This window comes from Anser brachyrhynchus, assembly GCF_964034855.1.
Source record: "Anser brachyrhynchus genome assembly, chromosome: 9".
NCBI lineage: Eukaryota > Metazoa > Chordata > Aves > Anseriformes > Anatidae > Anser > Anser brachyrhynchus.
The window spans coordinates 7,714,439-7,732,087 of NC_137703.1; the positions used below are offsets into that span (position 1 = coordinate 7,714,439).

Here is a 17,649-nt window from a genome sequence, read left to right on the forward strand (position 1 = left end):
TCTGAGCAGCCCTCTCTGGAGTAGACAACAATGTTACCCTGTAGATTTCCTGACAGACTGCAGTTGCTTCCTCTTTGAAAAATGTATTGTTGTAATAAACAGCTTCCATTCCTTCATCTAAAATGGTTGAAAATCTGCTCTCCGGAGCAATGGAGGGAGGAGAAAAGGGGGATGGGGGATCCTGAATAATGGGAAAAAAACTTTATACTGTGGGAGCTGGGGAACAAGGGCAAGCATACGTGAATAATTTTGTGCAGTCAGGAGATCAAACGCTAGACCTATTTGATCTAGTGTGGTTTCTTCAAAAGTATCTGGTATGCCTTTACTGTGCCACAGAAGAGCTTACTAATTACAGTCCAGAGCTGGACTCGTCTTAACACATTGTATTTTGTAGTACTGTTGCCAGACTAAATGCTCTCAGCAATGAGTCCTGAGTGGACGCCACACAGGCTTAAAACTTGAGTCTGTCAGAATCAGTGCTGAGCTGAAGGCGATAAGTACAAGAGAAGCAAAAATGAACATCCCTGCCCTTTGTCTTGTGCTTTCTACCTGTGATTAGGAGTATCGTGGGCACCTGTACTGTGTCTGCACATACATGCTGTATACTAGTACAGCAGCATGCAAGGCAGAAAAAGACTAACCTGCTTCCAGGAACCAGCCCTGATCTGGAAGCAATCTGGTTTGCTCTGCACTGTGCCTGAACTAAGGAGCCCTACAAGGCACCAGACTTGTCTTTTGTCAGCTCTGTTCTCTGTCTCCAGTTCACCCTTCAGCTGCTGTAGACATTGTTCATACCTCAAAATCTGTTTGAAGCACTGCTGTGCAGTCCTACCCAGCAATGTACTTAAATTGTTGAATGTTATAACTAAAAACTCCATAAAGGTTTTACGTAAAGGGACAGTGATGAGCTGCTTCTGCTTTTATATATTTTTCTGATGCTTTTACACATTGATTACCAAGAGCGTACACTTTAAAAACACATTGATTTTTGGTTTTGTTTTCTTGCAGTACATAAGAAGTTGTATAATGCTTGGTCGCATGCCCAATCTGATGCTGATGGCTAAAGAAAGCCTATATACCCAGCTGCCACTGGATACCTTTACAATGCCATCTTATTCCAGGCGTATCTCTACAGCTACACCCTACATGAATGGAGAAGCTACAGCTAAATCCCTGTGGACTATAAATAGTGCTCTCAGAATAAGAATTCTCTGTGCAACCTATGTAAATGTGAACATTAGAGACATTGACAAAGTAAGGAAAATGCTGTTATGGAATCACATGTGGTTTTCAATAGCTCATGGCTTCTCTCCTAAATTTTCTGTTCCATGTTTACAATTGGGAAACAGTTGTTATGTAATGTTGGAAAATTATATCCTCATGCCATTTAAATTTAAGCACTCAATTCTGAAAAATACAGCTATGTTCTAACATCTACAAACTTTTGTATACTACTGAAAAACGCATGAGTTGTGGTATTCAGCTAAATATTCCGCTTGACAGGAGCAGAACTGAGTTCGTGTAGTTCACTTCAGCTGAGTATGTAATGGATAGAAAAACAAAACCCATGTTATCTTCCACATTCTAAACAATGAGTATGTTCAAGAATTTCTTGCAGTAATTGGGAATACATTTGATAAGGGGATGCTGGATAGTGTGCTGTTATCTTTTTTAGAAAGGAAGGTATGGGGAGATCAATGAGAAAAGGCATGTAGGGCTTAATCCTACTGAAGTCATACAAGAAGTATGACTCTCTAACTTTCTCAGAATTCGTCTGTTTGGTCTTTTCCTTCGCTGTAGTTTGGCACAAGAAGTGATAATAAATTCCAGTTTATTTTAGAAGTTCCTTTCAGGTTTATTACTGTATTTTCAAGAATAGTTTAGCAAAAATAATAAGGAAAAAGACCAAAACCTATTTTTTCATAGAAGGTTGTGCATATATACTATACTAAACACATTGCAGAGCATGAAAAAATGTGGGTTGAGGGGTGATGATGCTGTTTTTTAGGGGGCTGGGGTGTTTTGATGTTTTTTAGCCTGATAGAAATGAAAGGATAATATGTTGTAATCATATTATATGTTGATAGGAATACATATTTTGTTTATAATAACATTTGGAAGATAGTACTAATATTAACATTATTTTCAGATATATGTTCGAACAGGTATCTACCATGGAGGGGAACCTTTGTGCGACAATGTGAATACTCAGAGGGTACCTTGTTCTAATCCCAGGTAAGCTAGGTACTAGAACAACTGTAGAGAACCTGACTTCCAGGGCATTGTAAATGATAGTACTGAAGAAGTAAAGGCTCTGCTTAGCATTGTTCAGGTAGAGCTACTTGCTGGCAATCCCTTACCTGAAGAACATTTTTACGTATCCATGTATGTATAAATAGAATTGAATTCATTCAAACACAAGTATTTTGTCTTGTAATGTTACATATAATAGTACAGTTGCTGTACTGAACAGGTCTGTTTTACCTGTGCATTCTCAATTGCCTCAAACTCCAGTAAAATTACTCATTAGTACCGTGAAATCAGCATAGTTCTGGGCAGCTGAGCTCTCTTTGTTTACTCTCTATCAATAGCTTGCGTTCCGGTTGCAGGTACAGATTCCAACTTCAGCATGAGGCAGTGGGATGTAATGTAATCCACAAATTTGTTCCAGTGAGGTTGCATAGTGTATACTAAAGCAGAAGCACTGAGTGGGGAGAGATGGGAATCGTTTGCTAATCTGGAAGCGACTGCCAGCCATGGGCTGATTGTTTTCAGGACCTACCATGAATATTATCTGGAAGAATAAATCACGTGAACTTAAAAGTGCCATTAATACGCAAAACAAAGTTTTATTTGAGCATACATAAACATATTGAGAATTAGTATTTAAAAGATGTTAAATTTTTGCCTGTAATTCTGAGTAAAGAGGAGGTGTGCAATTTTAGCATCTCGTAGGATTAGATACGAAATAGGTGTTCAGAAATTGACTTGCATTTTCTGACTTGATGTCTTTGAAAGTCTCAAGGTATATTTTCTATGAATATGATTAGGCCCTCTAATTATAACACCTAATAATATGTGCGGTTACTGAAAAATAGTTGCTCCCTCCTAGTTATCCCCCACATAGTTAAACCACCAGTTCAAGCGTAGCTCTTTTAGAGGAAAAACCTCTTAGGAAAGGTGGTGAAAGGTGTGATTTGAAAACACGGATATCACCACACAGATCTATGTTATATGGAATTAACAAACTGTAAGAAAATTGAACAGATGTATGAGGAGCAGCTGAGGTCCCTTGGTTTGTTCAGCCTAGAGCAGAGCAGGCCGAGGGGAGGCCCCATGGCGGCCTGCAGCTCCCTCAGGAGGGGAGCGGAGGGGCAGGCGCTGAGCTCTGCTCTCTGGGGACAGGACCCGAGGGAACGGCATGGAGCTGGGACAGGGGAGGGTCAGGCTGGGGGTTAGGGAAAGGTTCTGCACCCAGAGGGTGGTCGGGCACTGGGACAGGCTCGCCAGGGAAGTGATCAAAGCACCGGGCCTGCTGGAGTTCAAAAAGAGTTTGGACAACAATCTCAGACACATGGTTTGATTTTTGGGTGGTCCTGTGTGGAGCCAGGAGTTGGACTCGATGATCCTTGTGTGTCTCTTCCAACTCAGGATATTCCATGATTCTGTGAATTAAAGTTTATCTGCCAATTTAGTTCTTCATAGAGAAGGGCTTGGGGGAGTTATTTCTTTGTGAAATGCTGCTTTTAGTAGCTACAAACACATGGAAAAATTAATGCTGTCCTTGTAAGCTGCTGCTTCTCCCAGCTGAGGAAAATTAAGAAAATACTTAAGAAAATAACTGTATTCAGCAGTTCAAAAGCACAGTTCTGCCAGTTGAGAGAGAAATTCTAGTTAAAGAAGTTCATGAAAACGAAATGTATGTTTCTCTAGAACTGATCTGTGCTCTTATTTCTATGGTAAATTGAGTAGTATCTCGGTTGTTTTAGCAGTCTAATTCTAGAACAATGTAACAGAGAAGAATGAATACATTTGTTTTTATTTATTATGATTCAGACTACTTGAACTAGTAGTAGTGGTGAGATTTCAAGGTAATGGAATATGAGAAACAGTGGCTATGCACAAGACTCTGGAGTGCTTGAGGAATTACTGCAGGAAAAAATACTTAAGCACACTTTGCTAATGCGGTAGAACCTCATGGAATAGCAAGCTGGTCATTCTGTAAAAAAAGGATTTGAGGAAGCCTTTATTTTCAAAATGAAATGAGACTGTAATGCATTTTGTAACTGGAATACTGTCATTTGAAGAGGTAACATGGTTCAGTCTGCTGTGATTTTGCAGTTCCTTGCATTTTAATTGTTAAGTGCTTTCTGTTTCATTTACTTACTTTTTAGCAGCAACACAGCTAATAGAGTTGGTAGAGTTAAGCAATCATTTGGAAAGTGTCCAGTTGCTGCCAGCAATTTCAGTTTTCCTTTCTTTATGCAGCTGTGGAAGTGTTCTTATTTTCTATCACCATTGCTGAAGAATCTCTGGTTTGGTTGTACCTAACGACTGGTCCCTAGTGTTTCACGTTTTAGTGTAAATTAAGTTGCAGCCTTTCTAGCAAAGGAACTGGAACCAGAAATGTCTTGTAAAACACTAATACTTGAAATTTACCATCCATATATTTAATGATTCTCCTCAAACTGAGAAAAAAAATTTGCAAGATACGTTTTCTTTGCTTAGCTCTCTAAATAGCAGCTATAAAACACTTTTCTTCAATCAACTTCTAATTATATCAAATGTAATGTATTAGCAAAAAAAAATTGTTAGTCTGTACAGTGTTTAGTGTATGCAAAAAATATGGCAGGACATTAGGAATATTGCTTTGGACTTCAGTTGTATTTGCATCTTGCATTTATCTTTTTTCTTTCTAGCAGTTTTAATTTAGTTGAATGCTAAAGTGAAAGATTTCACAAGTAAAACCTTACATTAGTAGCTCATTTGCAAAGTCGTTGTCTTTAGGTTATACCTACCTGATAGCTGCAGCTTCTGGGTATTCGAGAAATAGATGAATGAACCTGTTACTCAGTTTGCAAGAATTGAACCTAACATGACTTTTTAAACGATGTTGATGGTAGAATGCTAATCAGGGAAGCTTCCATTCCCAAAGGCAGTCAGTGTAGTCAAATGCATGTGGGAGGACCATTCTACAGTAAGAAAGTGTATTCGTTATATGCATGCACGGCTTAGGTAAGGATATAACACTCTTTTTAGTATAACTGTTCTTTGCATACAGCTCTCTTCCTGGCCTCTTTTAATTAGCTTTTATTCTGCTTTGTAAATGTTACAGATGGAATGAGTGGTTGCTGTATGACATGTACATTCCCGATCTTCCACGTGCTGCTCGGCTCTGCCTTTCTATCTGTTCTGTTAAAGGCCGGAAGGGTGCTAAAGAGGTAAAATACTTCATAGTATCCATTCAATATTCATTCAATTCATTCAATAAACTAAGAAGCAAAAGTTACTCAAATCAACTTCGGGAAGATACTTGGTAAGCACTGTCCTGCTAATGAGTCTTAGTGAAATGCTGATTCAAATAGGATTTTTTCTTTTCTTTTATATTATTCAGACTAACACTTTTTGTCATTTGAAATCAAACATAACTGAAAAAGCTTATACATTCAACACTGCAAATCATATCTGTACTATATGGCCTGTCAATAAGATCAGTGTTAGTCTTTTGAGGTGTGAGTGCCTTCAAGTTTCTAAACCCATAAATTACTTGCTGCTAATTAAAGAAGGACAGTATTTATATCTAGATTCAGAGTTTATTTTAAAATTTGCGCTGCTTTAGTATTTGAGGAAAGATCCCAAACCATTTTTTAGGAATCTAAATATGGCACCTAATTCTAGACACTAGCATCTTTTAAATTCTGCATTTGTGTGTGTCACAGGTACTTTGTAATTTTTGTATCTACAACCAGGTTTACAAATCGTGAGTTACTAGGGCATGGGGACAATGTTAGTGTGCGTTTGCAAGTGTTCTGATATCATTCTGCAAAATGATTGCCATTATATTATGTTGGCACAAAGGTTAGGTGTCATAGTTGTGTGCAAGGAAAGAAAAATACGGTACAATTTCCCTAACCTGCTTTCTGGTAATCTGGAAATGTAACAACTTGTTCTTGGATAAAAATGTTATTTCTCGTGATGCACAACTAAAGGTTTGATGTCAGAAACAGAGTTCAGTGGTTTCACAACAATAAATTCCAGTAGATTAAGTGGTCTGTTTGGTACATGATTTATCAGGGAAAAATGGAGCTAAACAAGTGTTACTAAAAGGAAAACAATGCAATTTATGATATAATGATACTTCTCTAATTACTTGCTCTCACTGCCAGCTTAAATTGACCAAGTGAGATGGTATTGTTAATAGCAAGATTATGTACTGTACTGTTCTCCTGTGTCCATTTTATGTTTTTCCCTCCCTGTCTTAAACTGCTTGAAAAATTAGCAGAAGAGTCTGTTTGGAGCATGTCTTTCATTGTTAACATAACTTTAACTCTCTGATTAGACCCGCTAGTTTGTTATTAGCTAGAGTTTAAGTGTAGGGAAAACAGCTGCTGTTTATTTTTATGAAAACCAGAATTATTTGGTTTTGATAATCTTTCTAGTGTGCAGACAGACATTAGAAATCAGAATAGTTCATTTGGAAGGGACCTACAAAGATAGAACTTTAAGCCACGATGAATCCATAGTCTTATTTTTTTTAATTTTTTAATCTACTGTGTTTCCTTTTTAAAATGTACTACTGTGCAGTAATTAGAAGATGAAACTGAAAGATCGTCTTTTAATCTCTTTAAGGAGCACTGCCCATTGGCTTGGGGAAATATAAACATGTTTGATTACACAGACACTCTTGTATCTGGGAAAATGGCTTTGAATCTTTGGGCAGTACCTCATGGACTGGAAGATTTGTTGAATCCTATTGGTGTTACTGGATCGAATCCGAATAAGGTAGGTATTTGCATGTGAACTTCTTTCTTAGGAGTACATATTCAAAATATGCCATATTCTAATTAGTATCATTGGACTGAAAAATTAATTTAAATTCCTTTTACGTAGGAAACTCCATGTTTAGAGCTGGAATTCGATTGGTTTAGCAATCCTGTTAAGTTTCCAGATATGACAGTGATTGAAGAACATGCCAATTGGACTATCTCACGTGAACTGGGGTTCAACTACAGCTATGCGGGGCTGGTAAGACAAACTTACCTTCCAAGAATAGCTACTAAAATATGAAAGTACTTACTCTTCTTTCTTTTTTTCTGAGTATGCTAGTGATAAATCAGGATACAGGAAGAAGGATTCCCTCATTGTAAGAGGAAGAAATCAATTTTTTGTTTTCTTTTTAGCACAGAGAAATATAATTTCCTTCCTTTCTATTACCAATAAACTGTCTTAATTAATAACTGACCCATGCTTGAAAGAGAAACTGTCTTACTGTGCAAAGTTAGGACCTTTTTGACGTATTTAAATTACAGATTCAGATGTCTAAACTACTTTTCAAAAGTTGTAATTCTCCTTCAGTGGTACTGTTTTTCTTTGTTGCAATTTCATGTTTATAAAGAGGCTTTCTTGTTTAGCGTAAAGGTGCTAATAACTTTTTATTGCCTGTTTAATGGACTTATTATGACCATAAGTACCATGATTTGTAAAGGAATTGATTGGCATACTTACCCAGTAGCAACTAAAAGCAGTCTTTAATTTCTCTTTTTTTTAATTGTAAGTGCTCACTTTTAATAGAAGGAAACAGCAAGGTAGTATGGCATGACATACATATGTTCCTATGTTGTTAAAACACTTGTGTATGATGTATGACAACGGAAGAAAACGTGTGGAGGGTTAATGGACCAATTTCTCTCTACAGAGTAACAGAATAGCTAGAGATAACGAATTAAGAGAAAGTGACAAGGAGCAGCTGCGAGCCATATGTACGCGGGATCCTTTGTCTGAAATCACTGAGCAAGAGAAGGACTTCCTTTGGAGCCACAGGTATTGGGAGGGGAGAAACAAAACACGCACAAAACAGAAAATCATTTGTTGTCACAGTCAAACTTCATTCACTTGATTTTGATTGTTTTGGGCTTTGGTCCCTTTTCTTTATTCTGTATTGTTTAGGTTGTGTTTTAGAAAAGGCTTATGAGCTAAGTTGTTGAATTAATTTGTTTTTCCTATTACTGTAGTCTTGCTTCCAGACAACACTTTATGATATCAGCTGGATCCTGCTGACAAAGGGAGAAAAAGATGCGGGACTGAAGGGATGTGGTAGATATCAAAACAAAATGATGCTTTGTACAAACAACCTTTTTTATCTTTTGCAGGCATTATTGTGTAAATACGCCAGAAATTCTGCCCAAATTACTTTTGTCTGTTAAATGGAATTCTAGAGATGAAGTAGCTCAGGTAACAACACTGAAAAAGTTTTAAGTTCTGAAGAGTTTGAAAATGTTACTTAACAAGAAAACTTCCAGAAGCTGTGTGTATGATATGTTGAATGAAAACTTAGATGGTTCAAGTTGCCATTGTAACTGGCTGATCAGTCTGTATTTGTTTTATGTGATCTATTTGCCTGGTCCAGAAAAGGTCCTCATTTCTCATTCTTTAGCTCAGTCTGAGTCCTAGTTTTTCTTCTGCTGGCATTACTTCAATCTTTGTTATGTCAATTAGTTAAATGCGAGGTTTTATTTTTTATAGTGGATAAAAAAAACAATCAGCTGGTAGCTAATACCAAATTGTTCATTTAGAGGTGACTGGCAAGTAAACAGCTTCTATTCAGAAGCAGTTTGTGTTTGATACCTTCTGCTGAGTGTGTATTATAACTTCTTGCTAATCAATGCAAGTGTGTAACGTCCTTGGACTTTTTGTTCACAGATGTACTGTTTGGTAAAAGACTGGCCTCCGATCAAGCCAGAGCAAGCAATGGAGCTTTTGGATTGTAATTATCCAGATCCAATGGTGCGAGCTTTTGCAGTTCGGTGTCTAGAGAAGTACTTGACAGATGACAAATTGTCACAGTACTTAATCCAGCTAGTACAGGTATATAACATTTTGGTATACTTGATGTCTTATGTATATTTGATAGTTACAGAGGTCTAAAGTACAACAAAAGTTAGGAGACTGTGAGGTCATCAGCAGTATCTGTTTGCACTGCAGATTATATTAGCAGGAGGAGCTCTTAAAGATAAAATGTAGCTCATTTTCTGTAGTGCTTTGGTATCTGTTACAAATATTAAATGCCAAAATTTAAGATACAGAACTGTTCTACCAGCTGGAACAGGCAACTGTTTCAGCTGTCTTGCATATAGGAAAGTATGAACAGAAGCATCTTTTTAAAATTTGAAGCAAGTTGAGGCTAAAATATTTAGTAATAGTGAAGGAAGCCTCAGATGGTAAGTTTCTGAAAGAGAAGCAGTCTATGCACTCAGTTAGCAGATACTGTTCGTACGCTGACACGTACAAGCATAAAATACCAAGATCAGTCATTCTACAAAATTTAATGTAAAACTTGCATTGTGTTTTATCTAAATGTCTTAATCTATATGTAGACTAATAGAAATAATGTTTTTTTTTCTTTATCCTTAACTAGGTTCTGAAATATGAACAGTATTTAGATAATCAGCTTGTGAGATTTTTACTCAAGAAAGCACTGACGAATCAAAGGATAGGACACTTCTTCTTTTGGCATTTAAAGTAAGCTTAATATCATGATTAGGGGTTATGAGATACCTACTGTGTTTAAACAAAGCAAGCTTTATTTTAAGAGTTCGAGTGCATAGTTTGGTAATAGAATGCATCCCTTCCAGTTTAAAAAGCTGGATGATTAGATGATATTTTTTTCCTCTAATGGTGATTATTCTAAAACCAGGTAGCCTAACTGAGATTGCTGAAGCTTCCCATGTTGTTAGCTGTTTACAATTTTGACAGATTTCTGCTATTTGAACTTTGTTGTATGCCAGATCCCCTCACCAGTCTTCCAGAAAATTTTGCTAAAGCAGAGCTACTTCTGAAATTAAGCCAGAAATATATAGAAAAGTATGTTTCTAAAAAAAATTCCTATCTCTTTAGAAGTCTGGAATACCTTCATGCTTTACAAATAGTTAGGCCTAAAGCGACCCACCAAGTTTGACCACATAAGTCTTTGAAAATTACAGTTCATACATGCTTGTTTAGCCTTTGTCTGAGCAAGAAATCTGGAACTTGAGTTGAAAACTTGAGGGTTAGTACAGCGTTTCTGAGAAGCATGGATTTTTGATTAAGGAAAGTGTTAGAAAAGAACAGGGAGCAAGAAGGAAGGGGGTGGACAGAAGAGGGGAAAGCCTGAAAATTCTGTGCTGAATTAGTTGTAAGTAATACTGAACTCTGATCAGTCCAGTCAAAATGAGACAAGTTGTGGGAAGTCACTACTAATTACTTTGTTGGGAAGAAGGACCAATAAGCCACCTTGAGGAAAATGTTATGGGTATAGTTCCATTTTCGCACCTGTAAGTGGTCTTGTCTTAAAGCTGTAACTGTTCTTCCTCTCTGTGTAGGTCTGAAATGCACAATAAAACTGTAAGTCAGAGATTTGGTTTACTTCTGGAGTCCTACTGTCGAGCGTGTGGAATGTACCTGAAGCATCTGAGCAGGCAGGTGGAGGCTATGGAGAAGCTGATTAACCTCACAGATATTCTCAAGCAGGAAAAGAAAGATGAGACCCAGAAGGTATTATAAGCTGTCCACATACCAAAACTGTTGCTTTTAGTCAAAGGAATTACTAGAACTGTTTTATTTGATTAACTAGGAACATATCTATACTACTAACTTTGGTAGGTAGTATATTGCTTGGAAGCTGTAGTGTTTTCTGCTTTCATTACCATTGTCTACATCTTAAAGCAATAGAACCAAAGCTAAGAGCTTCAATTTATGTAATGTCTGGCTAAATGGAGTTGCTAATGTTGGAATTGTGCAAAACCATCCTTTAAAAAAAAAAAGCTGAAACCTGATACTTATCTTCATTTATATGTAGTCAGTGTTCTCAAAACCTGAATGTGATTATTTATCAGGTGCAGATGAAGTTTCTTGTTGAACAAATGAGACGGCCAGATTTTATGGATGCTTTGCAAGGCTTTATCTCTCCTCTTAATCCTGCTCATCAGCTGGGAAATCTTCGGTATTGTCTTCAGTTTTAAAATTTGTCCAGATATTTAAGTAAATTCCTAGTAATGTTAACATATACTAAATGCTAGTATTATCAAAGTTAGCTGAATAAAATATGTAGCAGAGTGAAGTAGTTTCAATGTAATGATTTAACAAATTAGAGAACAACATGACAGTTAGCTGTTCCTATAAGGTGGCAGGAACTGCAATACTTATCCCATTTGTGAAGAATGCATGCTACCAAAGGAAAATGTATGATATAGCTAGTTCTTCCTTTGTGCTTAGCAAATGATTAGCATTGACGTTAGTGATTTAAATTCCGAGTTGGAAACAGTGGTTGATTGTCAGTTACCCGTGCAGATCTTATTTGATACTGTTTCAAAGATTTTGAAGAAAACACAGAGAACATAGTAGAATTACAGAAACATGGTATAAGAATGCTTATTTCATATGAATCTTATCTCTTTATAGGCTTGAGGAGTGCAGGATAATGTCATCTGCAAAAAGGCCCCTATGGTTGAACTGGGAAAACCCAGATATTATGTCTGAATTGTTGTTTCAGAACAATGAGATAATCTTTAAAAATGGAGATGGTAAGGAAAAATAAGTGTAATTCAAAACCTACGTATCTGTTTATTTTCCTGGCATACTGTGTAGTATTTTTTTAGGCATAAAAAAAACATGCATTGAAAAAAAGAAAAAAAAAACACTGACCAAAGCAATTTTCTTTTCCAGAAAAACTGAGCATGCACAAATAAATATTTGTCTCAAAGGCATGTGCAAAGTGTCTATGTTCCTAAACGTTCAGTCTGTTGGGGTGGAACATCACACTATTTAATACTTTGTTTCCTTACATGAAAATGTTTTCAAGACTTCATTCCAGATGTGTAATGTTTAGCTGATTGACATGACAATTCCATTGTTTTTAATATATATTTAAACAGCTTTGAAATCGCCACAAGTTTATATTCATTCTCAAGCTTTTGAAAAGCTTTTCCTCTCTTTTGAGAGAACAAAACCTATGTTAAACTATACAAACGTCATTTCCGTTAGAAATACTTCTAGGTGGTAAAGTGTAACAGTGTTCTATGTTATGAAACGTGCAATCTCTTTTGTATTTGACTGTTCCAGACTTACGTCAAGACATGCTGACACTACAGATAATTAGAATTATGGAAAACATCTGGCAAAATCAGGGTCTTGATCTTCGGTAAGCATTAGAGGTCATTCTCAAGCAACAGACTATGATCTTTTAAAGAGTGCCTGAGTAAATGGCTGTGTTTCTGGGTACAGTTAGTCCATTAATGTCTGGATAAATAGTAATGTTCCTGACTGTAGATTCCAGTTACAATTTTGTACTATGTTCAGGCACTATTCAAAAAAATAATCTTGAAGGTTCCATGCTGCTAATTCAGTGTATTACCTGCTGCTTGTTTATAGTAATCCATGAAATACTAACGTTCATTCTCTGGGTATTTAGATTCTGTCTCTAATATTTCATTTTGAATAGAGTTGAACAGGTACTGTTGAATCGTGCTGAATGTCTTTTTAAAAAGTTTTTCCAGTGGATTCCCCAAAGTCTCCAAAAATATGTCAATAATTTTTTCCGTAGCCTTTTGCCTTGATACAAAACTAAAGAACAGAAATGGTGAATACAGTGGCTGGCATGTTACAAGACTAATACCTGGTACATTTTTTCCGTGGAGCTAATGATAATACACCTGTAAAACACTAAAAATAGATTTTCATATCCTAAAGTCAGTAACGTGAAATTTACCTGGTAAGGATTATTAAACAGTACCTGTTGCTTGCTGTCTTAAAATGTGTTTTATAAAAACAACTTTCTCTTACAGGATGTTGCCTTATGGTTGTTTGTCTATTGGTGACTGCGTGGGACTCATTGAGGTAGTGAGAAGTTCTCATACAATCATGCAGATCCAGTGTAAAGGAGGCTTAAAGGGAGCATTGCAGTTCAACAGCCATACATTGCATCAGTGGCTCAAGGACAAGAACAAAGGAGAAATGTGAGATTTCTTGTTGCTTGTTTTCTTCATGTTCATTTGTTCTTTTTTATTGAAGCTTCAAGAGAACTAAAATTTATCAAGTGGGAAATTACATCCATCGGTATTTTTCCCTGCCCTCATTTGCCTAATAGTCCTGCTTTATTTAGCTTGTATTTAATGAGGTTGGGTGGTTGTGTGACTTCTCAACAGTAAAGCATAAGTTGAAGGTAGAACTATGAAGACAGGGCTTAACTCTGTATTTTAACAGTAGTTCATCAAAATGAAAGCTACTGCCTGTCTTCAGAAGAAAGACAGTCCTACTAGCTGGCTTGCTCTTCCATGATCTTAACTGTAAGTACTTCTGTTTTCAGAGTATGCTGAATTTCTTCCTTACTTTGTTAAAGTCTAGGAACTCCACTTCATTGAGCAAGGGTAGTAAAGTTGGTTCTTCCCTTTAAAAAAAAAAAAAAATGTTCCTGCAATTTTGTGTTACTAGAATATCTGTAGGAAAATGTCTCCTTTGTTTGTTTTCAATAGGTATGATGCAGCTATTGACTTGTTTACACGTTCTTGTGCTGGCTACTGTGTTGCTACCTTTATACTGGGCATTGGTGATCGCCACAACAGTAACATCATGGTGAAAGATGATGGACAAGTAAGATGTTTTTTGCAGGAACATAGCATAATATAATCTCAATTTGATATGAGTTTGTTTAACAAAATCCATCCAAACTCAATTTAATTTTAATTTAATTTTACAATAACATCCTTTAAACAAGATTACTAATCCTTAAATAATTTTTTGTCTTTCTAAGCTGTTTCACATTGACTTTGGCCACTTCCTTGACCATAAGAAGAAAAAATTTGGTTATAAAAGAGAGCGTGTGCCATTTGTCTTAACACAAGACTTTTTAATAGTGATTAGTAAAGGAGCCCAAGAATGCACCAAAACAAGAGAGTTTGAAAGGTGAGCAACTTTTTTAAGCATTTAAATTCCAGAGTATTTTGTATATAAAATGCACTTTAATACTGGTATTATTTTAATTATATTGCCTGTTTGAATGCTGCAATGAAGCTTAACTTGAATTTTTGTCTTAACCTTCATTTTTGTCTTAACCTGACTTACATTAGTGATTTCAGCATAAACCGGCATTTCTCACACAATGTTGTAATAAAGCAAATGCCCATCTTCAGTGCATTCTGCAGAATATCTAAGGAGAAACAGTTACCTCCCCCATAAAATTACAGGAGAGAATTGTCTCTGTCACTGATAATAACCAGGAGAGCACTGTGTTTGCAGCAGTATATCAGGAAACTTGCTTTACAATCCGAAATGTCAGCAGCAATAACTAAAATGTCTCTGTGAACTCCCTTAGACTTGTGTTGAACATCTGCACAAACTGCAAATGAGGATTGAGGCTACAAAGCTTGTCTGCAATTTGTCCATTGTGTCAGTCTGACCCCTACGGAGTTTTACAGAAGTTAAGATCACCTAAGTAGGAAGATGAGGATATCTCTTAGCAACATTTTGATGTTCTTATTAGACTATTACTTGATTATTACTAGATTGTTAGACTAAAAATGTCTACCAATAGCCTGAAAACATTTTTAGAGATTAAATATGCATCTAACTGGCATCTACACTGAGCTTTTTTCTTCTTCCCTGTCTTTTCCAGGTTTCAGGAGATGTGTTATAAGGCTTATCTAGCAATTCGGCAGCATGCCAATCTGTTCATAAATCTCTTCTCCATGATGCTTGGCTCAGGAATGCCAGAACTGCAGTCCTTTGACGATATTGCATACATTCGAAAGACCCTTGCATTGGACAAAACTGAGCAGGAAGCTCTTGAGTACTTCATGAAGCAGATGAATGATGCTCACCATGGTGGCTGGACAACAAAAATGGACTGGATCTTCCACACAATAAAGCAACATGCTTTGAACTGAAATGAAAGCAAAGAAAACAAGAACTGAACAACCCGCTTTGTGGGTACTGCACTGTTAATACCCGTTAGCAGCAAAGACTGGTTGCATAGGAATTGCACAAACCATGAACGACATTAGAATTTATGGCAAAAATAAGAGATGAACTGTACAGACAACTGTTGAAAAATAATGTAAAACAGGGTTTCAGATAGCACTAAAATTGTACACTTCAAAACTTAAGCTTTAGTATGATGTGTGACTTCATGTTATGCCTTAAGCCCAAAAAGGTAAACTTGGAAGAATGTTTCCTTTTTTCATTTGATATGATAAATTAGAAGGAAAAAGAAAATAGTGCTAGCATGAATATAGAGTCCATCACATATTACCTTAGATCTGGTACAGCAGCTAGAGACTATGCTGGACTGAAAAGCATTGAAAGACAGTTCAAGTGATGGTGGATATTTAAATGCAGCATAGTTTGAAGGGAAGGAGTTTAAGCTCAAAGATCTAAAAATAATAGTGAGAGGACAGTGCCTTTTAAAATGCGCTCAGAGGCATTAACATATACGGGGTTTAGATGAACCTTTGATTTCTGGGTCTGTCATCTGCACAGTTTCTGAAAGCAGTAGGAAATAGGCCCATTCAGTATGGTGTTTCTTCTGCTCAGTATTTCTAGGGGTGCAATTCATACCTTCAAAGAAACTCTTCTTATCATCCCCCAAAACTGACTAACCTGGAAATTGAATGGTCAGAATTGGGTTTAGTGCAACAAAGAGTTGTAGTGTTCATCTTAGGTTTGCTTTAATCTAACTTGAACTGAATAGATTTTTTTCATACATGTTTTCCAGAACCTAAAGAAAGGTGAGTTATTAAAATTATTGAAAGATTATTTTTTTATAAAGGCTATTTATATAATAGGAACTATTATTAATATATATTCTTTATTTACATGATTTGTCCAATATTCACTCTTTTAATTTTGCAGCCCAGTTCTATCTGTCCAAGACTCCCGTTTCCATTAGTGTCACCGAAGGTGACCAGATATACTCCTAGGACCAAATTCAACCCTGGTGAAAGAGGACACAAGTAGCATTGAAGAAGTGGGGGAGACACCCACTAATGCCAGAGGTGAACTTGGCCTTATTCTCTTTAAAAAACAAAAACAAAACAAACAACACACATTGGGGCAATACTCTTCACATTACTGAAGTGGTATGCTGGCTATTCAAGGAACGTATGTTTAAACCCTCAACCTTTGGGTCCACCATTTCTCCTCTTTCTTCCTCCTCTGGAAGTGGTTGTTTAATCCAGTAACATCAGAAATAGCTGTTTAGATTTTCAATATGATCAATAATAAGCAGTTCAAAATACAGCAGATACATTTGGCTAGCTCAAAGCATGTGGAGTTACCAAACATTTTATAGCTTTGTCTGTTTTGTGTGTGTGTAATATATATTTGTAAATCTAGTTGTTGTCCTCCAACACAATTATGATGTGTGCAATCAATTAAATTGGCACCACTTTTTGAAACTGTTCAGAGAACCAAGGATGTCAGATTGCCCTTATGCACAACTTCAGGTAGGACTGTTTTTCTAACTACTAAACAGGTTTTTTAATTAGTGAAACACATGATTCTGAGGGTGCTGTTCACCCTAACATTTTAAACTCGCTAGATTGGCAGCACTTGGAGTGAATTCCAAAGGTCTGGGGGCTTTCGGGGGTTCAACTCGTTCACTTGCAAACACACACCGAGGTGCCACTCAAAAAGTGCAATACCACATGTAATATAAAATATGCTGACAGCTGGTGTTAGATTAGAATATAAGTATATAAATAAACTGTACTTTGTGCAGGCTGTACTGATGAGGTAATGAGTGGTTGGCTTCATTTAGCAAATTGTAATATATTAAAAATGTGCAATCGATTACGTTATGGAAGACTTTGGGGATTGTAAAGCCAAGACTTAGGTCTTTCAAGACACCTTCATAGTCAAGCTCTTGCAGTTAATTACTGTACACATAGATACTTGACAATGCTGTGGGGGGAAACCTGTTTTTGTGAAAACTATAGAAGTTCCACGAATAGTAGGGGGAATGTGAAGTTTTATTTCCTTAGTTTTACTAAACATTTTGGAATAGTCCAACAGACTTCCCGTTATTCTTTATTGACTGTTACATATTCCTTTTTGCTCACATGAATATTTTCACTCCTGCTAACCTTGGTCATACTTTCTAGAGCAAAATTAACCTTTGTACATACTACTTTGCAGTCAACGCTAATGGTGTAGCTCTTTGAAAACACATCTTTGTTTCAATGAGTTTAAATCGTTTAGTTCACAAAATCTGAAACCCTGTTGGCTGTAACTCTTAATTTAATAGAGTAAACTCGTTGCACAAATGCCACATTAGGTGCTATATTATCCTTATTTATCTGTTATTGAAACAATGTTTTACTTTCTTTATATAAAAGATGGTTGGACTTCTCCAGTCTGGATGAAAAGATCAACTCAAATTTATTGCATCCTATGAGCCCAACT

The 17,649-nt window shown here is 36.5% G+C and overlaps 1 protein-coding gene across 3 annotated transcripts in view; it reads left to right on the forward strand.

Moving 5' to 3' along the window:
- The window catches only part of PIK3CA (phosphatidylinositol-4,5-bisphosphate 3-kinase catalytic subunit alpha), a 33,818-nt gene extending 18,356 nt beyond the window's left edge, over positions 1-15,462 (forward strand). For all 3 annotated transcript variants that reach the window (XM_080604544.1, XM_080604543.1, XM_080604545.1), the window contains 17 exons: positions 1,009-1,254; positions 2,150-2,235; positions 5,336-5,441; positions 6,850-7,002; positions 7,111-7,245; positions 7,916-8,040; positions 8,370-8,451; positions 8,920-9,084; positions 9,635-9,738; positions 10,578-10,749; positions 11,091-11,197; positions 11,656-11,777; positions 12,316-12,394; positions 13,038-13,208; positions 13,725-13,842; positions 14,003-14,154; positions 14,864-15,462. In XM_080604544.1, the coding sequence (XP_080460670.1) occupies positions 1,009-1,254; positions 2,150-2,235; positions 5,336-5,441; positions 6,850-7,002; positions 7,111-7,245; positions 7,916-8,040; positions 8,370-8,451; positions 8,920-9,084; positions 9,635-9,738; positions 10,578-10,749; positions 11,091-11,197; positions 11,656-11,777; positions 12,316-12,394; positions 13,038-13,208; positions 13,725-13,842; positions 14,003-14,154; positions 14,864-15,134 (2,394 nt within the window). In that variant the 3' untranslated portion in view covers positions 15,135-15,462. The remainder of the gene's footprint in view (positions 1-1,008; positions 1,255-2,149; positions 2,236-5,335; positions 5,442-6,849; positions 7,003-7,110; positions 7,246-7,915; positions 8,041-8,369; positions 8,452-8,919; positions 9,085-9,634; positions 9,739-10,577; positions 10,750-11,090; positions 11,198-11,655; positions 11,778-12,315; positions 12,395-13,037; positions 13,209-13,724; positions 13,843-14,002; positions 14,155-14,863) is intronic.
- The last annotated feature ends 2,187 nt before the right edge of the window (positions 15,463-17,649 follow it).